This window comes from Camelus dromedarius, chromosome 30, assembly GCF_036321535.1.
Source record: "Camelus dromedarius isolate mCamDro1 chromosome 30, mCamDro1.pat, whole genome shotgun sequence".
In the NCBI taxonomy this organism is placed as follows: Eukaryota; Metazoa; Chordata; class Mammalia; order Artiodactyla; family Camelidae; genus Camelus; species Camelus dromedarius.
In genome coordinates this window covers 2844576-2872207 of record NC_087465.1, presented here as the reverse complement: position 1 = coordinate 2872207, position 27632 = coordinate 2844576, and the positions used below count along the sequence as shown (strand labels likewise).

General features: G+C 48.1%; 1 protein-coding gene across 1 annotated transcript in view; it reads right to left on the bottom strand.

Annotated features, from left to right (window-relative positions):
• Positions 1-27632, bottom strand: part of RP1 (RP1 axonemal microtubule associated) — a 140067-nt gene that overhangs the window by 55925 nt on the left and 56510 nt on the right. Inside the window, exons 17-21 of the mRNA XM_064480818.1 lie at positions 24996-25195; positions 18801-18875; positions 9633-9765; positions 8803-8954; positions 7270-7424 (exon numbers count right to left, since the gene is read on the bottom strand). Coding sequence (XP_064336888.1) covers positions 7270-7424; positions 8803-8954; positions 9633-9765; positions 18801-18875; positions 24996-25195 — 715 coding nt within the window. The remainder of the gene's footprint in view (positions 1-7269; positions 7425-8802; positions 8955-9632; positions 9766-18800; positions 18876-24995; positions 25196-27632) is intronic.

The window sequence follows — 27632 nt, the reverse complement described above, 5'->3', positions numbered from 1 at the left end:
GGTGTCAGCCATGGGAGGTGTCAGCCATGGAGGCGTCAGCCATGGGAGGCGTAAGCCATGGGAGGCGTCTGGGGTGGTTTTGGTGGGGAAGGGGCAGAAGAAGATGATACCGATCGGATTGTGTCTGAGATACATGTTAGATGTGGCAACCGCTCATTCATATTGGAAACGGCAGAGGAAATACTAAATGCCTGTAAGAAGGTTCTGTGTCTCCACCTCCGTCCGAACAACAAGCAAGACCCATGCCTGCACCTCATTCTGTCAGCTTCCCACAGTCACCACTTGTCACCTTCGTACCAGGAAGGGCTCAGCCTGACAAGGAGGAGCACGGAAATCTGCAGCAGCACAAACAGAAGCCCAGAATAGCAAGAAATGATTAATAGTGGCCTCTTTCGGGAAAAAAAATCAGTCAAGTTAAACGATGGCTCACTGTCTCATGATAGTTTTTATTATTCTCTCTTCCCTATATAGTATCTTATATTTCTGTACTTGGTCAAAATTCCAACATCCTTTCTCATCTACAGCATACACCGCTTCCCCCTCTTTCCCAGAAAGGGAAAATAGAGTCGTCTGTACACAGGCTGAACTACTTTGAAAGTAAATAAATAGTTAAACAATTTTTAATGACACATCTGAGGATGTTATAGAGGGAACTCAGATTAGGTGACCTCTAAGGTCTCTTCCAACTTGGGGTTCCATCATGTTTTTTATTAGTTCCTCCCTCCCTTCCTACCACGCTTCCCTTCCTTCCTTCTTTCTTTAAGTATTGGCCAAGCCCCTCCTTGCTGTAAGAAACCATGTTGAACAATGAAGACAAATGCATGTGACCCCACCCTGAAGAAAGAGATCATCTGGTACGTGAGACAAACATGTTCATGGACCGCGACAGTGGTCACCACCCTGTGTGAGCACTGCAAGGAGGACTCAGTAAAGACTGGAGAACTTTTAAGAGAATGAAGACCAGCTCCCTGTAGCTGGAAAAGCAGAGAAAGCTTCGTGGCATGGGCGCTTTCTATCCTGGGCCTTGAACGTAAGGATTTCAATAAACGGAGGAAAGAATCCAACGCGCTAAGACACGTGAGGGAAGAGAGTAGAGATGACCCTGGAGGACGTGGAGGGGAGGGAGCAGAACAGACTTTGCTGGGGATGACTGGGACAGCAGACCAGAGAGGCTGGTGGGAGGCAGGAGGGGTGCGCTCATCTCAGACCACGAGAGCTGGCACAAAGCAGTCAAGCAAGGAGAGTGCGCTGTGAATAGTAACGGTGGTGAGGGGCTGCCAGTCTTGCTTCTGTGCAAGAATCTCTTGCATCAACCATGCGACTGACAAGGGACTAATTTCTAAAACACACAAACATCTCATACAGCTTAATATCATAGAAACAAATAACCCAATCAAAGCATGGGCAGAAGACCTAAATAGACACATCTCCAAAGAAGACATACAGATGGCCATCAGGCACATGAAAAATGCTCAGCATCGCTGATTATCAGAGGAATGCAAACCAAAACTACACGAAGGTGTCACCTCACACCAGTCAGAATGGCCATCATTAAAAAGCCCACAAATAATAAAATGCTGGGGAGGATGTGGGAAAAAAGGAGCCCTCCTACACCTTTGGTGGGAATGTAAATTGGTGCAACCACTAGGGACAGCATGGAGATTCCTTAAAAAACTAAAAATTGAGTTATCATAGGATCCAGCAGTCCCACTCCTGGGCATGTGTCCACAGAAAACTCTAATTTGAAAAAAGACAAGCACCCCGCCCCCAATGTTCACAGCAGCGCTGTTTACAACAGCCAAGACATGGAGGCAACTTAAATGTCCACTGACAGATGACCAGATAAAGAATATATGGTATATTTACACAATGGAATACTACTCAGCCACAAAAAGAACGAAATCATGCCATTCACAGCAACAGGGATGGACCCAGAGATTATCATACTAAGTAAATTAGACATAAAAAGACAAAATTCATATGATACCACTTATATGAGGAATCTAAATCATACAAATGAACTTATTTACAAACCAGAAAGAGACTCACAGACATAGAAAACAAACTCTGGTTACCAGGCCAGCAGGGGGAGGGAGGGATAAATTCAGAGTTTGGGATTAGCAGATACAAACTACCATATATAAAATAGATAAACAAGGAAGGACCTACTGTAGAGCACAGGGAACTACATTCAATATCTTGTAATAACCTATAATGGAAAAGAGTCTGAAAAATAATATCTACATGTATAACTGAATCACTGCTGTACATCAGAAACTAACACAACATTGTAAATCAACGGCACTTCAATACAAATTTTTTTTTAAAAAAAGAACCTCCTGCATCAGGATGCAGCCCTGATGGTGCGTGAGGCTGCCGAGATGGAGCCACAGAAAACACACCAGACAGCGAAGGCAGAGAGGTCCGCACGGCGGTGACCAACCAGTAACTTCAGCTTTTCCAGACTGAGAGATCCTGAAATCGTATCAGAAGGCACGTTTTGCTTAAGTCTGTCTACCAGTGGGACATCAGACTTCTTTTATTGTTTTAACTCCTGTGTTAATTCAAAGAGGCACTCTTTGGTACTGCGTTAACACTTACAAATGAATATTAAGTGGTAATTTTGTTTACACGTCTTAGTGAGATTAAGAATATTTAAACCTTTTAGATTTCATGTTCTAATATCAAATCCCTCCTGTATTGTGATTTCCCTTAGGGCTTATGGTGTCTTGATGAATACCTGCCCTTTGGTTCAATCACACACCATGCAATTTTAACCTATTCTCTTCCAGGAAACGTGGTAGAGACGGAAAGTAAATATACAAGACTACTGACCTCACCTTGAGGAAAGTCTTCTGAGGGCCGGAAGAGGCGGGCTAGACGTTATCACAGACATAACCCTGAATGTAGGAGGCTCTGGGTTAGGGTGAGGAGCTTTGGTAAAGGTTTCCTGGACAGCCACCCTCGCTGCAGGAAAGGCTCCCAGGCAGAGTGATACGCCTTTTGTTTATTCACCGTAAATCCACCAGTGAGACCACGAGGCTCTGGGCCCGGGGAAGGGCGGGGGAGGTCAGGAGTGGGGCCAGCGTGGCGGGACATCACGGCTGACGAAGGCACTGGGAGGCCGGCGGAGCAGAGGGACTGAGCCTGCAGCCTCCTGGGCTGGCAGAGGCGCCAGCACGTGCCGGGGAGTCTGAACAGGGAGCCACCCCAGGGCGCGAGGGGCCTCCCCACCCTCCTCTGCTCAGCCCTTGCCTCATGTGCCTGCAGGGAGGGGAGGCGTCTCCATGGGGCTGCAGACCCTCTTGCGACAATTAGTAATTAGTAGAGGATCAGGGAATGGTGCGCGTGGGCCTGGGGTGGAGGTGGCGTTCTGCCTCCAGAAAGTATCCAGGACCCGCTGACAGTCTATTCTGTCCACAGCGGAGAGCTTTTCAGGTCTTCTTTCCTTCCATTTTTACACAAAGGAAATGATCTCAACCTTTCTCAAAAAAAAAAAAAAAAAAGTACAGAGTTCTGAATAGAAATGAGGCCAGGACCCTTTACAAGTGTGAGCCGCCATCCCGGCCCCGGGGACCGCGGTGCGGCAGCTGGCCCACACTCTGCAGGGGACGTGCCTCAGGTCACCCGCCTCCCTGACCACGATCTGGTTTTATGAGGACAAAGCTGGGCGTGCTGCTCCGCTTGACAAGTCAAGCTCGGTCGATTTTTTAAACATCATGCATTTGTGTTGAACTTTTCAGTTCCTGCATCCAAGAATCTCCTCCTGTTTAGAACTGCCAAGGTCGGCCTTCATTTCAAATAACCTGCACCCACAAGCTCACGTCAGTGTCCCTTCCCAAACCAGCCAGGGCACAGGCCGGCGACACTGAGGGCTGCCCTCCTAGGTCAAGCGGCTTCACCAGCACAGTCGTGGGGGACACTTGCCATGCTAAGTGCTTCATGGTTTTGTTATTAAAGTTCACGCACACACACGTGCCCAAGCACGTGTACACAAGGCCCCAAGTTTGGCAACACACACAAGAGTCTGGAGATCTCTGATTTAACGCTGATAAACTTGCAGTGTACTCATTGTGGGATCCACTCAGCACACTCATCAAACAGGGCCCCCAGATCCACCTCCACACAGAACCTCAGAATGTAACCATGTTTTGGAAAGAGTGTCTTTGCAGGTGTAGCTGATTAAGATGCGGTCACACTGGAGCGAGGTTAGCCCTAGTGTCCTTATCAGAAGAGGAGAAGTAACACGGACACACACGTCAATTGGAAAGACGGCCGTGTGACGAGGACGCGGAGACAGAGGCGGTGCAGCTGCCAACCAAGGAACGGGCAGGACGGCGGGCACCACCGGGCAGTGGGGGCCCTGGAAGAGGCGAGAAAGGTCGTCCCCCAGCCGCCCCGGGGGCAGGGCCCTGCAGACCTGGATTCCAGACTTCTGGCCTCCAGAACCATTGGTTCAAGCCACCAAGTTTGTAGAGTTTTGTTACAGCGTTCACAGGAAGCCAATACAAATAGTAAATAAGAACATTTACTTCAGTTCCTAGTCAGTTTAATGTTTGCCTGATGCAAATACAGATTCTGCTTGCTCCAAACCTCAAACAGCCGAATCTTACGTGAAATGGTAGGAATTCGGTGGTGTATACTCTTCCTATATTAAAGGCACAGAAGGCAGGAAAATGAAATCTTCAGGTATAGAAATAAAACAAAGACCATAAGGATGTGGGTGTCCCATTGAAGAGGGGAAAAAAGAAAAGGAGACGTGGCGAGTCCTCGCAGGAAGCATCTGTGATGCTCAGAAGCCTCCTCTTCCCGCAGCTATGCCTTGTGTTTCAGCTCATAATCCTCCCCTTCGTTTATGAAAGGAACAGGCTCGCGGCCGGCTTCCTCTCTGCCCCAGTTCTGCGGTGCTGTAAATCCTGTCCCCTCAGGAGGCGTCAAGGTGCACGACCGCTGCCTGCACCCCAGAGCGCATCACCCATAATGAGGGGGCCAGCACCGCCCCGCCCCCCAGGTCTGAGAGGAGACCATGCATCCAGCCCCGGCCTGCAGCGCCACCGGTCTCCTTGCGGTCAGAGCCACCTTCCAGAGTGGCCCCTGCCTTTGGGAAGCCGTCCTTGACCCTGCGCCTGCAGAGAGGAGGCTCTGACAGTGCAGAAGCACCTGGGCGGCCGCAGAGCAGTCTTTGCAGAAAGGCCCCGCTGTGCTGAGTTCTGTTCCTGGAGCCACTGCTCTCCTGCTGCTTTAAGGACTGAGGAAGTGGGACCTGCCTCCTCTCTTTATATCCACAAGCAGGAAGGAGGCATTTCTGCGACACTCCTTCTCCATCAGGGCGCTGCGGGAGGCACGCTGGCTACCGGGTCTTCGGGACCTGCCGCTGCCCGCCGAACACCAGATGTCAGCGCGCGTTACGGCAGGGCGGCTCGTCGCGGCTGTGTCCCACGGGCTGCTTGATGTACTTTATAACTGAAATTTTTTCAGCTGCGATCCACTGAACTAAACTAAGCTACCACTTAGGTCTCCTCCTCGCAGACAAGGCCACGCTGGCAGGGGCCAGGCAGGAAGGAAGGCAGTGCAGACGGTGGTGGGCCGGGGCGGTGGGGGGAACGGCGCGGGGAACGGCGGGGGTCAGCCCCAGGGCGTGGTGTGGGTGTGGACGTGTGACAGTGTGATGAAGACATTAAAGTATCCCCAGGAGACGTCACAATTAAAAGAAAGCAGCTGAAATGATGTGATGAAGTCGATCAGAACCTAAGAACCCAAGGAGAAACTCCCAGATGAATCACCCCCGACTCCTCCGACGGGATAAAACCCAGCTGCCGGCCGGCCCCCGGGCTGCCGTGTGCTGAGGGCGGAGTGGGCTGGGACGTGATGCCAGCCCTCCTCAGCGCGGTGTGTCACTCAGCGGGTGGTGGTGCCTGTGCCTGGCTGAGCTCTGAGTAAGCACTGGGGAGACACACACTGCTGCTCCCAGGGCCAGCCAGCTCCTGCTGGCGGCAGAATGCGAATGGGAGTCAAGGGATGGACAGGGTCAGCGTCAGGACGCACAGACAGAGCAAGGAGGGGCGTTCCTGACCCGGGAACAGCTCTGTCCCAGGGACAGAGCAAAACGGAACAGCCCCGTCAGGTCCCGGGAGGTGGTCTGACTCCACCGAGACCCCTGAAAGGACAACTGTGAAAACGAACTGGAGGGGAAATGAATGCAGTCGCGGGTGCGGAGCCTTGGATGCAGAGATCATGAAGGCTTTTGGTTTGGGTTTCGGTAGGCAATGGAGAATGAATACAGATATATGAACAGGGGGAGAATGTAATTAAAATATCATTTTAAGAACAATCCCCCCCCTCAGTTTTTCTCGAAAACTTTTAGGGCAAGACTGTCATTATTTTTTGCCCCCATTTTTTTCATATAACCATGAGTTCCAGGAAGATTCTATGTCTAATACTGCTGGGGTAAGGTTTTTGTTTTTAACTGAAGTACAGTCAGAGATGTAATGGCTTTGGCATCTCCAAACCTGTCCCCTTGAATTTTCCAATGCCCCGTCTGTGCCTGCTTTTTGGTTTTTGTTTTGGCTTCATTTCCTGTTGATCATCTGTTTGGAAAGGCTGTAAGGCAGCCCCAACACTGAAGATCCAAAACCTCAAAACAGAGCCCAAGACTGCGCGCCCCGTGTCCACGCGAGAGCAGGTTTCCACGAAGAAACCTGTCCTTATTCAACCCCATCCGCGGGTCCGGCGCCCAGCCTCTCCCCCGGCAGCTGAGGCCGGGTGTTCTTGAGAAAACAGGGCGCAGCAGGGATCTGGAGGGCGAGGCTTAGCCTGAAGGCTTTAGGGTCAGGGATGGAGGGAGTTGCTTCCCGCCTTCTCCTTCTGAGGCTCAAGGGAAAACTCGTGTTATCTACGTTTCCATCTGTGTCTTTCTTTACATTCTGTTCGGAGGCTTCTCCCTAAAATTCTCCTTGCTTAATTCAGGTATGAAATTCTTAGAACACTACAGTTTTAGTAACGTCAAGAAACCAACATTTTAACAAACATTCTCACAATTGATGCAGTCATTTCAGGGGTAAACTTTTTATCCTTCTGTGACATATAGCACGTTGAAATAATCAAAAGCTACAAGATAAGATTTCCTTATAATGCTTAGCAATAGATTATTTACTTAAACTCTCAGTGGGTGGTGCAGAATGGGGAAGTCTGAGGAAATGACACAAACCCGCACACGCACACACATGCACGCACACGCACGCACATCGCAGCGCTCGGGGACCCACGTACCTCTCGCAGGTGAAGACGGACTCGGAAATGGTGCCCGGCTCCCTGACGACCACCTTGTCGCAGTACCAGTACTGCGACTTGTCACCGGCCTCGCAGCGCAACAGCACCTTCTGCAGTTTTCCCAGCGACACTGCTTCTACTTGAAACGTATCGACCTGGTGCAGGAGACAGAAAAACCCCACAGGGCGGGCGTGAGCCCCGCACGTGGCTGGCGAGGGCTGCAGTGACAGCCCAGGAATGGCAGAGCAGCGCAGATCTTCAGAAGAGACACGTTACTACGGTCAGCGTCAAAACGGGTGATGAGGAAAGAAAAGTGGGCAAACCACTCCTTTTGAATCTCTTTAAAAAGTGTATTTCTGGCTATGCTTTTTTCTCCCCTGGAGTTCTACCTCCCCCCCGGAGCAGTGCACAGTGTAGCAACTACACCGAGCACGAAGGCTCCTGGCCTGCGGCTCTGCTCTCGCCGAGGCTGCTGCCCGTGACGGTCTACGAGGTGGCCAGGCGGGCAGCCGTGTGGTCCCAGGGCACCCCCGGCCTCCGCGAACCACGACTTTCTCGGGGGCCCGGGGGGCAAATCTCTCTCCCTTCCTCCTCTCTCTCCCCCTTTCTTTCTCCAGTAAGCCCTCTCCGACACCCTCCTCTGTGCACGGCGCGAAGCACGGTCTTGGGCTTGCTGTGAAAGAACATCTTGGGGCCTTCATTTCTAGACAGAGACACTGACCGTGTCAAACCAGGCCTAACTGTGCTGCTTCCCTCGCCGTGGTGAAAGCAGTGACACCTGCAGTGACACGTAAGGGCTCAGGTGAGCTTTTGGTCTCTGATGTTTCAAAAATACCCCAGGAACTCCAGCCACAAAAGTCTGAGAAACTCTCAAACTGGTTTGGGAGCCTTCTCTCTTAAAAATACAAGCTTGCTTTATGTAACCCCTATTCTTAATCTCAGACCCTCAGACAGTACCTTTTTCTCTATATACAACAAAATAACATTAAAAATTGACAGAGTTGATTATATATGTCACTGCACCTCCTGAAACATCTACTACACAGAAAGACTCATGCGTGTCTATAAAGCACAAAAGGGAACAGAAAGGCTCTAAGGTGTGAAAATGGTACAGCTGGCTCCATTCAAGATGCTTTAAAGAAAGGCTGTTGTTATTACGTGAAACATCCTGTAACAGCCCTTCCGTGACCTGACCTCTTAGAATAAGGCTTTACACGTCTCAGTCCCGACAAGGCACGTTCACATAAGTTTTTTCCTGACATCATCTCGTTTTTTCCCCTTAGACCACCACTAATTTTTAATGTCTTTTTCTTTGTTCTATTATTCATTGCTGGTAGAGTGTGTCCCATTTTTCCTTCAAGAAAAACTTCTGAAACAAAGCACGTTGGGAAGTTAGGTCAGGAACACCTGTGCTAAAGACATTCCAAAGCAAAAACCTGCAGGCTGCCAAGCACTCTTCAACATTCAATCACACATGGCCAGACCCGTGGGGAGCTTACTAAGAACGTGGGGAACTTCCCTGTGCAGGCGCACCTGTCCTCTTTGAAATTTCACTGGCATGTTGGATTTGTACAGCAGCCTGAGACCAGAGTCTCCCCTCTCCCCATAGAGACACAGGGAAACTTCCGACTCCGTTCCTGCTTGCTTCAGCTGCCCAGTGTGGACGTCAACCAGGTATCTCACCACTGGCAAAGCAAAGGGGAGAGAGACAAGGAAATGCATCACCTGGGCGTTCACATGGACAGAACCAAGATCCGTGGGGCAGGTGACAGTAAAAAATCACTGTATTTGAATTCCTCTCATCTGGACTTTCTGTATCTACGGAGAGATTTTTTTTTTATCTTTCAATGATTAATTTTAATTATAAATGGCATTTTTACACCACAAGCAAGCGGTGTACAAATAAAAACTTTTTTTAAAAAAGCTCTTCTTTGTACGACGCAAGAGGACACTCGTGTTTAGTATTTTAGTGGAAGGGAGACAAATGCTATTGGACGTGATGCTTAAAGTTTAAAATAAAGGAAGGTTTGATGAGGGAACGCCTCAGAAGTGAAGCGGTGACATGAGGCGGCCAACGGGCCCCAGGCAACGCCAGATGAGACACAGACATGACTTCTTTCTCATAACCGCAGCCCCTGCGGCTGTTGCTGGACCATAAGAATCTTTTTGTGGTTACGTGTAATCCCAGATCCACCAGGGGCTCATGCTGCGATGCTGAAAAAGTCACTTCTCAAGGGGTCCCACAACTCTCTTAGAAGGAGAAAAATATATTCTGTAACTAAACAGTTCAGAAGTAAATCTAAGCAACAATTAAAAAAGCAGATTGTACGTGCAATGTGTGCCCCTGGGGATTAATAACGCACGTGGAAAAACAGCCTGTCCGCCTTTCACTACAGGAAGCTCGCAGACAACGTCCCCCTCTGCTTGGATTCGCGATAGCCACGCATTCACTGCAAAATCTAGCGTCTTCTTGCTCCTGGTATGTTTCATGGTCACCTGAGATTAGAAAGAACAATGACCGACTTGTGTTGAGTTCCAACTTTCCACAGAACCCAGAATTTTAAATCCCCACCCCCAGGACTGCCAGACCACGGTGCACACCCTGGGGGCTGCTGGCAGCAGTAGAATTAGGCGAGTATCATTTGCCAGGTATTATGCTGAGTGGTTTGTTTTAATTGTATCTTTTAACCATCGGCAGTTAGATTGGTAAGGTTCTTACAATGTTATAGATAAGAAAACGGAGGCTTGGAGACTTGAAATGGACTCTGTCTGACTCTCAGTTTCACTTACAACTGATGCTAAAGAAGCAATCTATAGAAGGGACGCCGAAGGAGATTGTGTGTTCATCTTTGTCACCGAAGCAGGCGTCCGGCAGGATTCTGTGAACATCCAACGCCTCCTAAAAGCGCACGTGACACCTGCAGGCCGCTGAGAGCCTGCCCCTGTCGGCGCGTGGCAGGCTGCCCTCGCCCCCCGCCCGCCGAGCCCACGCCGGACCCCAGCCCGGGGTGCTCGCTCCTCTGGTGCCCAGCGCACAGGAGGTGCACGCTGTTCCCTCCACGTCTCAGTGGAGGACATCTGGAAGGACCGCTGCCGACACCTGCCTTTCCTCCCATCACAGTGAAGACGCAGCCTCCCCCTGGAAGACCCTAGTTTATCTCCTGAGTGAGTCTCTGTCCTCCTGAATGCCCCCGGCCCGAGGCCTCGGGAGCAGGCCCCACCACTGCCCAGGCTGACAGCCCTGCACCCTGGAATCCGGCAACGCTGACCTGTTCACGGTTCCACGACCTGGCCACGTTCCTTCTCGCCTCAGAATGTCCACACACACTTGGATCTCTGCTAGAGCAGCTTTCATCCGACTCACTGCCTTGCTGAATGTGTCTGTCCTTAATTACACAGCTCAGATGTGGGTGACCCGACTTTGTGTTCACTGGTGACTATGACGTGACACCTGACTGCCGTGATGGGAGAGACCATGTCCTACTCATCTCGGCACTTCCACAGGCTTTCACAAGGCAGTCCTGAGGTTGCTTGTTGAGTGAATGATTAAATAAATAACAAAGTGGAAGGGTGTTTGCCAACAGAGGGAATTACGCTAAATGAGTCAGCATGCCTCATCACTGGTGCCTGACTGTGTCTTTACTTGCTCTAGGCGAGAGGCTGTGAAAAGAACACTGGATCTGGAGTCAAGAAAACTGGGTCCAAAATCTAGATCCTCCATTTTACAACTGTTTGACCACGAGACCATGAGACATTTGCATAACCACTCTGAGAACCACATTTTTGCCCTGAAGACAGGAGTAATGACTCTCTCCCACAGCCGTTGTGAAGATTAGATGAGATTACATGTAAGAAATGTGCAAAGCTTTACGCAAACTACATAAACAACTCATCTTAACCTTAGCCAAATTTGTACATGGATACACTCATAAATATAAAAGAGATTAACATAACGTATTTTACTTCACTTGGAACTGTCCCCTTTCTAGACTATCTCACTGCATACAGCAGTTGCACATATCTAGCAATTCAGTAGGAAATTCAGGAACATGAAGAGACAGAGAACAATCATAAAGATTCATGCTTTTTAATCCCAATCAGACACAATGCTCAAATGAAATTGTTTTCAGCCCTCTGTCTGAATTTTGAAACTTCAGTTGCCCCAATGGTCCTGAAACTCGGAGCCTGGGTGGCTTACGTAGCAACCGGAGAGACAGAAGCTGTGGATGACTGGAAGCGGGTGATCCACGCACCACAGCGGAGGCTCTATGTTATGGGAGATGGTGTTTAATCTTATTTTCCTTCCTGGAGCCACTATGATGTCTATTACTTTGCTTTTATTCAGAATAAAATGGGAGAACTTACGTCCTCAGCCATGTAGAGGGACAGACTCCTCAAAGGAGCAGCCAGAGAGAATTCCTAAACAAACAGAGCCAACCAAGGGTGCGGGGCATCTCCAGCCCCCTGGGGCTTGTGTGCAGGTGACCCGAGAAGGACACACAGACCCTTGGCCTCCTCACGGTGACGTTTCCTACAGTGGGTGTTCACGGCACTGCACGGGGTATGGTTGGGAGTTTAACAAAAAGAAACTGCCTCGACCACCAAGGGGATTTTATAGATTACCTGTGAAATATAGACCCCAAATATTTACATAACAGACATTAAAGCAGCAGAGCAATAAGCACTTACTAGCACAGACTAAGTTCGGTGGGGCTTTGGGACAACACAGACATTAGGAAACAGTAAGAATAATTTCCAATGGAACCTATTAGATGTTTCAGATAAACAAGGGTCACAAATGGGTGAATGGGAGTCTTCTGAAGTCTAGGCGTGAAGTCTTCCCCATGAAGTATCAGGGTTTACAAGGTCCTTCTACCTAAAACTCCAGCAGGTCCTTCCTCCACACTAAACTTTCTATGGAAAGTGGCGAGAAGCCTCTAGCCTCTAGGCACCAGCAACCCCTCCACCCGTAGAAGCGCCCTCGGGTGAGACGCCTCAGTCACTGTACTTAAGCGAGTGCAATTCTACTAACTCCACTGGAAAGCCTTTTCAGGGTGAGGCCTCTGAGCGGGTTGCATTTACCTTCAGAGTCATGACGCTTTACAATAAAAATTAACAACGCAAAGCTAATTTTTAAGCAATGAGAAGCTACAGCAATGAGGTGCAGCTCGGCCCCTCCCAGAGACAGAGGCAGCGTCTAGAGGCATTTCTGGTTGTCGTAAGCAGGGAGGCAGGAGAGTGCTGGCACCTGGTGGGTAGGGGCCAGGGGTGTGGCTACACATCCTACAACGCACAGTTTGTACCCCCCCCAAAGCAAAGAACTAACCAGCCCCAAAAGTCCATGGTGCCCAAGCTGACAAGTCCTACGACAGAAATCATTGGAAGATAAGCCAATAATTAAACAGTGATGTGGGTAAAGGGAGATAGATACATCCATTGAACTTACCTCCTGTTGTATTTACTCCTATTTTTATTTTCACAAACAAAACATTTTAAATTATTGAAGTGATAAAGGAGGTCAAAATTCCTGGAAGACCACAACGCACAAGCCCAGTCATGCGGCAGCTCAGGGCAGGACGCGGCAAAGGGTGTGTGGAAAGTGCAGTGAGCTTGAACTTGGACCAAAAGACCTTGATTTCTGCCCCGACCTTGCTGCAGGTGTGCAGCCTTGGGGAGAACGTGTACATGGTGATCTGTGTCCCTCAGGTCCTCATTGGCAAAGCTGGCCTCATACCTGCCTTGCCAGGTCGAAGACAGAATGTTCTAGGGTGGGAGTGCTTTATGTAATAAAACGAGTCTCAAATGCCTTATAGAAAAGATAAGCAGGAAATTATTTCCCAAAGCAGAGCCTTCTCAAGTGTGGACTGTAACACCCGGGAGTAAGGTAAGAGAGACTCCTTTCAGAACATCTGATCTGTCCAGTGGGCAGTACGCGGACGGTGAGTGTGCCTCAGAGTCAGGCCCCTTCTCCTCAAATCCACGTGCCGGTCCTGGTGCTGGGGATGGCTTCCCATCAGCTCAGAGCCCTTGGTAACCTCAACTGGGGCGATAACATGACCTACCTTGCTGTGGTTTCCATAGTAAAGGTGGTCATCTGTCCCCTGAGCGCTCAGTACGGGGGTATTGGTGTGGTGGTGTTACAATTAACCCCAGAAACTAGAGGTCAGACTTCTTCACTGTTATTTGAGATCGGCTGTGGCTCCTCACTCTCTAACACACAGCAGAACTTCAGCCAAATGCTCAGTTCTTTATGATCAGAAATTGAAATTCTGTTCCAAATCCCTGGCTGTACTGGGACGAGCAAGCCAGGACTACTGGGGAGGACAGAGAAAGGCCTCCTCGGCCCCTCCGCCCCAGGCCAGTATGCAGCTCCTCTTCCGTCCTCCTGTCCTCCAGGGCCCGCGTGAACTGGACTGTCCCCCTCCTTTTGTTCAATATTCGAAGTTAATTACCATATGACTATGTTTAGTTAATAGCCATTCTATTTGGCATCCAAGCTATATATTACCTGGAACCAATTCAGTGACTTAGATTAATAATTTATATCAGTATTTTGGAAGCTGGCTGGCATAATTGCTTAATGTGTATTATTCTGGCTGAAATAGCAAGTCAGATCTCCAGTGAGGTACCTAAAGCATGATCAAGGAAAAGAACTTCCAAACTGTGAGCGATGTAAAAATCTACCCCTAGACCCCAGACAGCCAGAGCACCATGAAACGGGGCAGCTATTCCCTCCTGAAAATCTAAATACTAAGCAAAAAAGCATGTTTTCACCCACTTTAACTTGAGACATTGGGAATCACTGCAATAAACATTTGCCAGAGGCACTAGCTTCCCCCAAACAATAATGTCCCATAAGAGCTCTAATCATTCATCACAAGAAACAAGAGCTACACACAGTCCCCAGTATCAGTGGGGAAACCCTCCTGGCAGACCATGGCCGTGTAGCAGGCTTCCTAGATTTTCCCAGTCCATGAAAGGTAGCCTTTGGTCCTCATAGAACCAACCACTCTCTTTTTGAAAACAGTATTTCCTTTTGGCCTTCAGGCTGCAGCATTGTCTAGCATCCTTCCACACTACAGAAACCCAGAGCCCTGACTTCTGCTTCGGCTCTGACACAAAGCTGCCAAACATGAATACTATTCAAAAAAAAAAAAAAAGTCAGTAAGGCAGAGGGAAAATAATGCAGGATATTAAGCTTCAAAGCCAAACCTTCTGTTGGGATAGATGTGGAGAAAGAAAAAGGGTGAGTTTCCAAATTATTTTTTCATTGAAGCGCACATTCATTTTCCCTTTAAAACAAACAAATAAATAAAATGCTTAAGGAACAGCAGTGTCTTTATCATATGAAGTCTTCAGCATTTGTTTTAATTTCCTGAATGAATAGGAACAACGTTAGGAATGGCTTTAATAGAAACTAAATTTCATTTGCTGAGCTCCCCCTGCTGATTTAGCGCAGCAAGAATTAGTCATTTTACAAGAAAACATTACCATAAAACTCACTCTTCCTTTCTTAGAAAACTAAAATTCCTGGATTCTTTAAGAAATTTCAACCAAGTAGTTAAACACACGTCCTAAAAATAGCTAACTGGAACAGCCATAAAGCAGCATTTACAGGGCCTGAATTAACACATCACAGTTCAGCGCTGAGGTTACAACACCTCAGTCAGGCTGCACGACCTTTCTGCTCGGAATCTGAGCGAACGGGGTAAGTCAATCTCGATCCTTCAGTAAATCTTCTGGAAGACGGGCGTAGCGAGAGCTGTCACTGAGATGTGACAGGTAAAATCAAGGCTCTAAGGAGAACTAAGCCACAGTCTGGCTTATAGGCGGGTTACTTGCGGAAGGGACTCTTGGAAGACAGCGGCTACGTCCTGGTCACGCTGGCACGCTCGGCCTCCTGGCAGGAGCCCTCTGCAGGCCGCGGGCCCCGGCAGTGCTGGGTGAAGGGCTCTGAGCACGAGTGCACTTGTCCATGCCTTTACGCGTCTGTGCTAGTGTTTAATTTAGCACCAAAGTCCCAAACGGAAATATCTGTTGTTCTCTTCCTCCCACCCAGACACACGGAAACATAAAAGGAAAATCAGCTCGGTCCTGTTCTGTCCTAAAACATAGAGCTAAGTTAAGTAGGACTGTGCTAGGCCTAGTTAAAAAAAGAGGGGGAGGGAGTGTCCTGTAAGAAAAGGGACATATTGATCAAGAAGAACATACAGACGACATAAAGACCACTGCCTTGTTCCACTGGCAACGCATCGAGACGACTAGAACCTGTTACTGCACAGAGGTAAGTCCCAGCAAAGCTGTACTGAGAAAAGAGACAATGACTGGACGTTAATTATCAGACAGAAGATGGTGGTCATAGACCCAGAATTCCTCTACACACTCGAGTAGGAACGCAAGACCTGGAGATGCAAGGTCTGTAAGTCAGTGTATTTACCAACCGACTCCACCCAAACAAGGTCAGGCAGCTTGTGTCCGACGAATTCTAGGCCTTTGAAATACATGCCACTCAAACACAAGGAACTCCTTCTGCTTTGTGAATGGGCACTTTCCCTCTCACTGGAGCACAAATCATTTTACATATGTAGTGACACGATATTTCACCATAATCCATGTGTGGCACAGGTAACTGGGCAATCTCCAAACAGCCGCCCTCCCACTGCCTCCCCTGCCCAGCCCTCACACACACGTTCCCCCTGCAAGGCCCTCCCCCTCCGTGGAGCCTTCCCAGGTCCTCTAGGCGCATGGGTTTCTCTTGCTGGATCCCCTCCTGTGACTGGGGCCTGGACACACAGTGCAGCCTCTGACTGCCCCCTAATTAGTGTGTGTTTGCTACTTGATCTTCTTTCTCCAGCCAGATTGAAAGCAGGCACTGTGGTTGATTCTAATTTTGTATCATCTCAACGACTAAGACCAGACCTGTGGCGAGCCCATCTTTCCCTCCCAGGTATGCCGTCACATCAGTGAGTCACCCAGCTGCTTCTAGGCAAAGTGCTCATGTTGATCGCCTCTCCCAGAACTCTCCGCAGGCCTGGGGCACAGAAGAGTCGATTAGACATTAGCTAGTCATTCTCATATAAATGACAAATCCCCACATACGTGTGACTGGACTCATACAAACATAAGTCACATCTCCCAGCGTGGACGCGTTACATACAGGAGTCACAGACAGCCTCTGTACACTGGCCCGTAGGCTGACTCTTCCCTGCAGACTAAAACCTGTTAGCTCAAAAGCCCACTGGCAGCAAGCCCAAACTTTATAATTATAAAAACAGCCCAAATGATTTTTTTCCACAGTTAAAAAAATAAAAAACAGGCCAAACAAGCAGATCTGTAGTAAGTTAGAGCCCCCCTGCTTTGCATACCCCACAGAAGCCTCACCCAACAGCTGTTTCCTACTGAGAAGAAGAGAACTGTGGTTATAAGGCCCCCTGTGGCCGCTGCCCTTTGGAGCTCGGTGACACAGACTCTAACCCCTAGACACGTAAACCCCCTGCTCTCAGCTTCCTCTCCCTGGGAGCTCCTCTGCACCCCCCTCCTCCCCTCTGGACAGACTCCTGCTACGAGGACGCCCCCGCAGGCCCACCTGTCGGGGCCTCACGCAGTACACCCGTGCGCTCCTGCTGCTGACGCCTTGTCGCGTGTTTTCCCTTGACTGGCCCCCAAATACCTCAGACCTCTGTAGTACTGCACGATATTCAATATTCATTTCAAGAGATGTTAATAGATTTCACCTGCAAATGTGGCCCGAGGGTAAATTTAGTTTGGAGATGCTGTTAGACAGATTTCTTTACCCCAGGACATCTCAGAGCCTTAACCATATTAACATGCATTGCATTAAATCTCCAAGAGAGGAATGAAAAACTGTTTCATAAGCTTATGTCACCATGGAACTGTTTACAGAGAGCGTCTTGTGAAAGCAGAGGCCTGGCCAGGTACTGAGCGCCCCTCTCAGTGTCCTGCCTGGGGCTGTCTCCCCCTCCAGCTGGAGAAGCGTTGCGCAGTCAAATGGCTTTGGCCCTGAACCCACCCCTCACTCGAGGGCCCCAGAGAAAGCTCAAGCCATGTAGTGATCACAGGCCAGCTTGACAAATGGGGACGTCTTTTCTAAAGCGTTCTAGCTTGTCTTTGCCAGTAATTCACAAGTACAGAGTTTGTAATTTTGCTAAATTTTGCGGGTTTCATAGGTTTTGCATCTTCTTAAATGGTCATTTTTTTGTCTCTGAGATCTTTCAATGCTTCTAACTAGAAACCCCAGAAAGCCTCCCCATGGTTCCCTCCCATTCTCACCGGCATTTAGCGCAACACAGGGCATATGTGAGGTGCTCAGGAAGTCCTTCTTGCCTAACTGACTGGAACATATTTATCCGCTCCTAAACTGTACAAGTGCCAGTTTTCATTATATGAGTCATGTGCTAAGAAATGCTACAGTAAACATTTCAGCAAATTTAAATTTTTCTCATTTACTTTCTTTATACAATCGAAGATACAATAATAAAAACCACAGATAAGATTAAGAAACATTTTAAATGGAAAAATGATAAATTTGCTAGATTTTATTAGTGGTTTCCAAAGTTTTAAACCTTAATTTTTTTTAAATAACATATCATCACATTCCTGTAAAGGAATCAGTGACAGACACAGCATTTAAAGCTACAAAGCAGAGATGTACTGTGATTCAAACCATGTTATCTGACTCCACAAATAGTTACTGCTTCCATACAGAAATCTCAGAGCTCCTAAGAATTTAACTGCTGTCTATTTTTGAAAGCAAAGATAAAGCCCATGATAGTGCTTAAGAGCTCAGTCCCCAGAGTCCGACGTACAATGAGACCATTTTTAAGTGAACTCAGTTTAAATTATTTTAAATATTTCAAATTATTTAACTTTATTGAGCCTCAGTTTTCTTATCCATAAAATGGGGATATCAGTGGTACCGAAATCAAAGAGCAGCTGTTAGGCGACAGAAACATGACCGTATTCGCGGGCAGTCGGCACGCGGTAAGCACGCAGCACACACTCAGTACTGCCGGGGTGGTTGTTATTGTTACTACTGAAGGCAGGATTCCGAAGTGCTCCCACAGCGTGATTCAGTTTCATTTAGGCAAGATGCGTACAAACGTGCATAAATACTTAGACGCAGATGTGTAGATAGGCACTTACATATTTGGGGGTGTGTGTAGGGAGAGAGAATTCCTGAGCGAGATTCACAGAAGGTCTGAAGGAGATGAACCACCCCGTGGCCGCCTGCTGATCGGTGGGTGACAACTCACTTCCGTTCTTACACTTCCCTCCAGTCTGCAGACCCCCCGTGAACACGCCTGCCTCTGCAAGTGTTAACTACAGAGGCGCGGTTTTTAAAAAGCTCTCGAGGATGCGCCATATCTGTCGGAAGTGTAATATCTACAGAAATTTCGCTCACGTGATTCACAACCGTTAGGAAAATGCATTCTCTCTGTCATTGCTCTAAGAACCCAGCTTATTTCTTTTCATAACAGAGTAACCATGAGGCACGAGAGAAAAGGCATTACCCTCTGCAGGCTCCACTCGGTCCCATCGTGTCCTATCCTTATCTTGTATATCTTTCCAACGTGTCTTACTTCAACCTGAAGGAAATACAAAGAAAAAAATTAGAAGAATGTTTTAAATTAAGCACGTTAAAAAAAATTCTTTCTCTTCTTACTAAATGCATTTTTTTTTTGTTCCTAGTAGTTGAATAGCCCTCAGAGACCCTTTCAGAGTCCAGAGATTAAGCTCTCTCAAGAAGTTATGGGTGGACACCACAGACACAGAAAATGAGACAGAAATATCATGAGTCTTGACCAAAAAAAAAAAAAATGCCGAAGGAGTCAGATGAAAGAATGAAATAAAGAGCACACATATGCTCAGTCCTCTGACTACCACACATTTCTCCCTGGAAGCCAGCAACTTCTGAGCTCAGTGCCAACGACAGAAAGATGGGCTCTTATTTTAACGTGAAAAAAGCAACTTTCACCAAAGCTAAATATAACTATTTTTACAAGCTTAAGAAAAAGTATCAGTGACTCTAGAACTTCCTTCTACTCTGAAAGTCCTCGCTGTTAGACTCACAGGCTAAGACATACATGATTAAAGCTCGAGGAAGACAGACGAACTTGCGCACAGAGCACGCACGCCTGCTTCGTGTCTGATGTGGTCCAGGAGTACCTGCTTTCCAGGTGGCATCATGGAGAACTGGCTTTGGAATCACTTTGGGCTCAGCTGATATCCTGAATGTTGTAGAACTATGTTGTTTTACATCTCAGGTCCTCAATTTCTTTATGTGTTGAATGGACATAATGTCTACTGCATATAATTTTCAGTTCAACTGGATCAACGTTCATTTAATGCAATAATATAGGAATTGTGCCAGGCACACGGGTATACAAAGATGAAAGAGATGGCACAGTTCCCAACTGAGAGAAATGTGTAGCCCAGTGAGGGAGACAGATGTACAAGCAGTGAACTTCAGCATAATAAGGTACATCCAGGACATTGAGCTGTGAGGATTCAGAAGGGCAATATGCACCTTATCATTTTATAACTTAAATGACAGCCACTATCATTGCTCCCACTCCAGCTGTTCACCCACCTCCACAGACTAGAGATGTGACCAGGTAAGCGCTTGCGTGTCATGTCTGGCTTGGATCGTTGTCTACCTGTGCACCAGACACTGACAGAGCTGGGACGGCCAGGTGACCCACAAGCCATCAGAACTCCTCTTCCTTACCACTCCCCATACTTAGAAATTCTCTTTTCAAGAGCCCACCACCACGGCCACCATCACTCTCCCCGTGGACCGTGGGGCTAGGCAGCCCTGGGAACACTGCACCGCCAGAGCAAGGACTATGCTGGCACGGACTGGGAGGAAGGAAAAGAGAGCTGTTACCCTCCCACAGACAACCTCCTCCCACTTTCTTACTCCCAGAGCAGGTCTCAGTGGTGGAGCTCAGAAGCTGCTTCCCACCAGAGGAAGTAAGACATTTTCACAGTCTTAGCCTGGTTTCTCTCTGAAAGGGAAGCCAAATTTTAGATATCTTTTCATTGTCCCAGATATCCATCTGCAAAAGTCTAAGCTTTCTCTTTTTACATATTCTAAGTGGAAAAAAAAAAAGAGATAACTGAACAGTCAGGTTACTAAGCACATGTGACTTCACGCCTGTCACTTCTGGAGAATGGAACTGCCACGCGGTGACCTTGGCTGTGTGCCAGCCGGGGTGGGGGTAGGGGGTGGCGAGTGCTTGACATGCATGGTCTCTTCCATTCTGCACAGCAACCCTGTGAAGAGTAAGGCTCTTTAAAGAGTCTGCTTCAAAGACAAAGAAGATTAAAGGGGTTAAGTAATTTGTCTGAAGATACATAGCTGGATACACAGTAAACTTCAAAAGTAAAATTCAAACCCAAGCCTGTCTGATCAGAAGTCCCACACTGTCCTCAAAAACAGCTATACGCTCACTTAAGGATTAGAAGGAAGGAAGTAAGGAAGGATGAAAGACTAATTCAGAAGTGGCAGATGATGCTGGTGAAAAAGAACAAGGGACTCAACGGCCACAGAAGAAAGGGCAAATAGGAACGAGCTGGCTAGTCCTAACTTAGGTTCTTAGACTATCAGAGGCCCCGGTCCCATTGCTCCTTTAGCCCTAAACCAGTGCTTCTCAAACATTAGTGTATACTAATAATGAAATATCATGAAGAGTAAGTAAAAAATAATCCCATTTAAAATCCCATCAAAAAAGTAATAAAATACCTAGGAATCAACATAACCTAGGAGGTGAAAGAACCTATACTCTGAAGGTTATAAAATACTGATAAAGGAAATTGAAGATAATTCAAAGAAATGGAAAGATATCCATGATCTTAGATTAGAATTAGTATTATTAAAATGGACACACTACCCAAAGCAATCTACAGATTTAATACAATCTTTATCAAAATAACCAAGACATTTTTCACAGAACTAGAACAAATAATCCTAAAATCTATATAGAACCACAAAAGACCCCAATTGCCAAAGCAATCCTGAGAAAAAAGAACAAGGCTGGACATATAACCCTCCCAGACTTCAAACTATACTACAAACCTACAGTAATCAAAACAGTGTGGTACTGGCACAAAAACAGACTGTAAATCAATGGAACAGACTAGAGAACCCAAAAATAAACCTATACACCTACAGTCGATCTTCGACAAAGCAGCAAGAATATACAATGGAGGAAAGACAATCTCTTCAACAAGAGGTGCTGGGAAAACTGGACAGTCACATATAAAACAATGAGATTAGAACATTCCCTCACACCATATACAAAAATAAACTCAAAATGGTTTAAAGACCTAAATGTAAGACCTGATACCATAAAACTCCTAAAAGAAATCATAGGTGGAACACCCTTTGACATAAATTGTAGCAATATTTTCTTGGATTAGTATCCTAAGGCAAAAGAAATAAAATCAAAAACAAACACATGGGATCTAATTAAACTTAGAAGCTTTTGCACAGCAAAGGAAACCATCAATGAAACAAAAAGACAACCTACGGAATGGGAGAAAATATCTGCAAATGATGCAACTGACAGGGGGCTAATTTCCAAAATATACAAACAGCTTATACAACTTAATATCAAAAAAACCAAACAAACAATCCAATCAAAAAATGGGCATAAGACCTGAGTAGACATTTTTCCAAAGAAGACATACAGATGGCTAACAGGCACAAGAAAAGATGCTCAACATCACTAATTATTAGAGAAATGCAAATCAAAACCACAATGAGATATCACCTCACACCAGTCAGGATAACTATCTTGAAAAAGTCTACAAATAACAAATGTTGGAAAGGATGTGAAGGAAAAGGAACCTTCCTACACTGTTTGTGGGAATGTTAACTGGTGAAAATTCCTTAAAAAACTAAAAATAGAACTACCATATGATCCAGTAATTCCATTCCTGGGCATATATTCAGAAAAAATTGAAACACTAATTCAAAAAGATACATGCATCCCAATGTTCATAGCAGCACTATTTACAATAGCCAAGACATGGAAGCAACCCAGGTGCCCATCAACTGATGACTGGATTAAGAAGATGCGGTGGATAGATAGATAGATAGATAGATAGATAGATAGATAGATAGATAGATAGATAGATAGATGATAGATAGATAGATAGATAGATAGATAGATAGATAGATAGGCAGGCAGGCTGATAGACAGACACAATGGAATATTACTCAGCCATAAAAAGAACGAAATACTTCCATTTGCAGCAATAAGGATGGACCTAGAGAATATTATGCTCAGTAAAATAATTCAGACAGAGAAAAATAAATATTATATGATATCACTTATACATGGAATCTAAAAATTAATACACATGAATGTACATGCAAAACAGAAACAGACTAACAGATATACAAAACAAACTTGTGGTTACCAAAGGAGAGAGGGAAGGGATGAGGGACAAATTACGAGTATGAGATCAACAGACACAAACTACTGTGTATAAAATAGACAGGCAACAGGATATATTGTACAGCACAGGGAATTACAGCCATTATCTCACAATAACCTGTAATGGGATATAATCTGCCAAAATACTGAGTCTCTTTGCTGTACACCTGAAACTAATACACTATTGTAAATTAGCTACACTTCAATAAAAATAAATAGATAAAAAGAAAGTAAAGGATGCCAAAAACTAGTTTTATAAATGAACTACTGGAGGACCTTGTTAAAATGCAGACTCTGATTCAGCAGACCTGGTCTGGGGCCTAACAGGTCTAACAGGCTCCCAGGCGATGGCCGTGCTGCTGGCCTGGGGGCACAAGGCCCTGGACTCCCGGGGCTGGGGTTTTCGCACCCATCCCTGACCCCTGCAGCTGAGGTAGAGGCTCAGCACTCTGACCTCACAAGAAACCGGAACATACGCTGACGCCACCGCGCAGGAGAGAGAAGGAGGAGCCGCAGTGGCACCTGCTGCTCTGGGAGCACCGGCCACCTCCTGGGCAGGACACGCCACACACGTGCCCAGACAGTCTCTGGCCTCACCAGCCATTAGGGTAAGTAGTATCATGACCCACCTCCCCCTCCATACTAGGAAGGAAAGCAAAGATTAGTGAGGATAAGCAATTTGCTCAAGGTCACAGAATTAATGTGTTAGATCTGGATGTGAACCTGGTCTCTGTAACTCCAAGACCTCTGTTCTTAACCAATTTACTACATTCTCTGTATGTCAACAGGATTTTTTAAATGTATATATATTTCCTCTTTTTGTCATCAGACTATGCTGGGTTTTAGAAAAAAACAGGTATCATTTCTACCATCCTTACACGTAAAAATAATCCTGGCCTGGAGAAAGCAGGAACACCTTCAAGGTCACACCGTGAACACACGGAAAGCCAGTCCAGCTCACCCGACTGCAGTCTAATGCCGCTGGGCTTCTCAACCCTGGCTGCACTTCGGAATCACCTGGGGAGTTCCTCAAAACCTCAGTGCCTGGGCTGCACCCTAGACAAAATAAACCAGAATCCCTGCAGGTGGACCGAGGAGGCGTCCACGGTGTTAGAAGCTCCCAGATGATTCCAATGTGCAAGCACGACTCAGAAGCTACCCCATCGGCTCCAAGATGGGACCCTGGGCGACCCTGCCCAGAAGAACCCCGATGGGACTTACCAGCACATGACACAGCCACACTGCAGGGCTCAGTGTGGGTGATCAGAGACTTGGTCAGGGTGGGGGCCCAGGGATCTACCCACAACATATGCATGTTGAGTTCCGAATGATCGTCTTCAAATAGTCTTCTGGGATGGACGTGCTGCCTAAGGTAGGCCTGCCTGTGCACTGGGCCGAGGGGCTCCTCCGTGACTTCATGTCTGCTTCTCTTCACTAAAAATGTGATGACTGCAAGAGCCGAGTGCCGGGCTCAGGCCTGAAGGCCCAGCAACCACGCGGGCATTGGTGGTGGCCAGGCACCGCAGCCTCACACGGCCTTGGCTTCCTGCTGACTTGAGCTGGCCTCAGTCACTCTCTACTCTCGGCCCGGCCTTAGGACACGAAAGGACCATTCCCCAGGGAGAACGTCTGCGCTCCTTAACCATGAGCCAGGGGCCATCCAGCCCTCCCACTCCCCCGGCAGGGGGTGACGCGTGACGTGGAATGGGATGGCCCTAACTGAAATGTACCCACAGCCCCAAGGAACTGGGGGAGGCGACCAGCGATACGCAAACCCACGCAGCCCGGTGTCTTCTGATGCGAAGGAGAGAGCTATTCCAACGAGCACTGGCAGAACTTCAAAGCACGGCCTCTGAAGACGCCAGGAAAATGATGTCACACCCACAGAGCTCAGCTGAGCAACATCTAAAAGTAAATGCCGGATTCACCAGAAGAATCTCTAAACGGCTTATGACCTGGTTGTAGTCTGACTTGAGGCTGACAGTCATGGGGCCAGTGTCAAACCAGCGGCCCAAGAGGAAATGTCTTTAAAGAAAGCAGTTTTCTTCTACAACTTTCCTGGCTTATATAAGATATGTAAGGGGGAAAATGCTTCCTTTGATGATTACAACAGGCATTAGCATCTTTACGGGGACTCTAGACCAGAGATTTATTTTATATAGAACACACACACACACACACACACACACAGCCACACCCTTCTGTGTTAAGGAAATTCCCTTGAAACGTTCAAAACCCTGTCTGACTGCCACTGCCGCTCACCCGGAAGGCGTCCTCCTGTCCTGGAAGGAAGAGCCGCTCCGGGCTGTCCTCGCTGAGACTGACTGGTCCAGCGACTCCCTCGTCCCCGTACACCCAGAGTGTGACCCGGGCCCGAGTCCCGGTGCTTCCCGTCAGCACTGACACCTCCCATTCATCTTCCGACGGGTGAGTCTCACGGCTTTGGGAAGGTCTGGCTCCTCCTGTGGGGGTAAAGGCATCAGGAGCACATCAGATGCGACATCAGGCAACAGAATTCTTTGCCACACGGAGCCCGGGGACGTCCAGACCCAGGGAGGCGCCGACTCCAGGGAGTTGATCCGGGCCTGTCTCCTCACGGCAAGGTTCTGGTCAAAGGAAACTCAACCACTGACGTACACTGAGTTAGAACAGTAAGCACCTGACACGCCTTGCAGACTGACTCGTCCTCCACACGGCGACAGGGATGCGTGCGGGAATTTGCAGTCCTGCGTCCACAGGTTTTTCATAAAGCTGCCTGCCTGGCTTACAGATTTTTAGAAAGAGCTACTGCAATAATAACAAAAGAAAAATGGAATGAAAACACATTTTCAAATGAGACATAAAAATGGCAAATTGGAGAGAGAGAAAAATTTTCTGAAATATTTCTGGAAAAAAAAAATACTGGACCCAAGAGGGCAGGGAAAGGATTTGGAACTAAAGGAAGAATTGGCACAAATGCAAACGGTTTCTGAGGCCCTGGGGGCAGGCTGGTCCGGGAGGGCGGGCGCCACCCAGCGGCAGGGCTTCCCAGGCAGCCCCGACTCCCCTCGTTTGTGAGGGACGCTTGTGGCGAGAGGCCCCACTTAACACCGCTGCCTTCTTTGCGCTCTCGCTGCCTCATCGAAGGAGGCCCTGCGGCGTGCGGGCCGACAGCGTCCCCAAGCCCCCCTGCACTGGTCGTCTGGGTTTCTCCAGCAACCTTGCCTTAGTCCTTCACTGGCGCTTCCAGGTAGAAGCACTACAGGCTTAGGAAATGAGGCAAATTTCCTCACACCAAACGGGCAACGGGAAGCCTGGAGTCTTCCCACCTGCAGTTCCGCGGCTTGAAACTGCAGGCAGCCCCAGGCAGCTCCTGGGGTCCCACCAGCACGGTGTGCACGGTGACAACAACAGACCTGGCCAAGAACCAGCTCCTCCTGCTACAAGGAAGAAACTAAAGTAAAAATGACCAGCGCACACAACTGTCAGTGCTAGGAAAGAACTGGCGTTCATTTTTTAAAATTGATTCTTCTTAACTGTCCTGGGTCACTTCTGCCGTTACAACCGCAGGCACTTTTTTCCCTTCAGTTACAGCAATCATCAGCACGCATTAAGCTCCTACTATGCAGCAGGCTCTGTGGTGAATGTGTCACACTCACTTCTCATCCCATGAAGTAAGTCAGACTATGATGTCCATCCCAGGAAAAGAAAAAGAGGCAGAGGCTAAACAACACGCCCAGATCACACAAGTGACAGACGGGACGTATGGCTCCGGAGCCCCGGCGCTGCGCCAAGCCGGGGGGGGGGGGGCCGCTCGGAGCCCACCCAGACGCAGCCCCCGGCTCACTCCGTGCTGAGCTCTGTCCTCAGCGCTCAGCGTGCGTCATCCCGTCACCATGCTCACCCCCACACGAGTCCTAAGACGCACTGTGCCTATTAAACAGGTGGACAAGCCGGACTCAGAGGTTAGGTGGTTTGCCCAGAGGTGGGCAGGCAGCAACACAGAAGCAAACATCAGACGCAGGCAGGCGGCTGTGGATGAACCAGCAAAGGCAGCTGGCCTGGAAAAGGCCGCAAAGGTCGATCCAACAAAGTTTTATGTCACAATCTAACCTTCAAAACCCAAATGCTGCAAGTGGCCACGTGACTGCTCTTCTCGCCAGTCTAGACAAGGGCCACCAGGAACCCCGCACACACGCTCGGAATTTCTCCAGACCCGGGACAGCAGTGCAGTCAGACCTCCAGGGATGGAAGCCCACGGCAGGCACATCGGGGCCCCAGAGAGCGCCCGGCGACCTGGGTCAGCGGGATGCACGTCAGGTGCGCATCTGTCACTCGCTATCCTGGGCGTCACCAAAAACATTTATTTTTATTCAAGAAAAATGTATGTAGTTCCTATTTTGCTGGGCACTGTGTTAGGTTCATTTCCCTCTGAGTATTAGAGTCAGCGACTGAAAGTTGGAAAGATAAATCATGAGAGTCTGACCCGGGAGGAGCACACTGTCTCTTGGGAAAGGCAGGCGTCTAGATACTTGATTTCAAACAAGCAGACGCACACACAGAAAACAACATAAATACTAACACCATGAGGCTCAGACGTAGCAGAGAGAGGGGACTGAAGAACTGTGGAGAGGTGGCCGGAAGGGCTTCACAGAGGGAACCGCGCACTGCAGGCGTAAGGATGAGTCAGATTCTGCAGGAAGGGAAGGGAAGGGCGTTCCAGGCACAGGGAACAGCACTCCTGCACGCACCAAGGCTTGGAGCAGCAGGCACACTGGAAGAACCGCACACGATGCCGTGCACTGGCCGTGACGTTAGAGAGATGCTACGTGGGAAAAGGAGAGGCGGAGGTCCTGGAAGGCACCAGGTTGCGCGCTGCAGCTGAAGTCCGTGGTGGTAAGATCGGAGGATTAGGAAGAT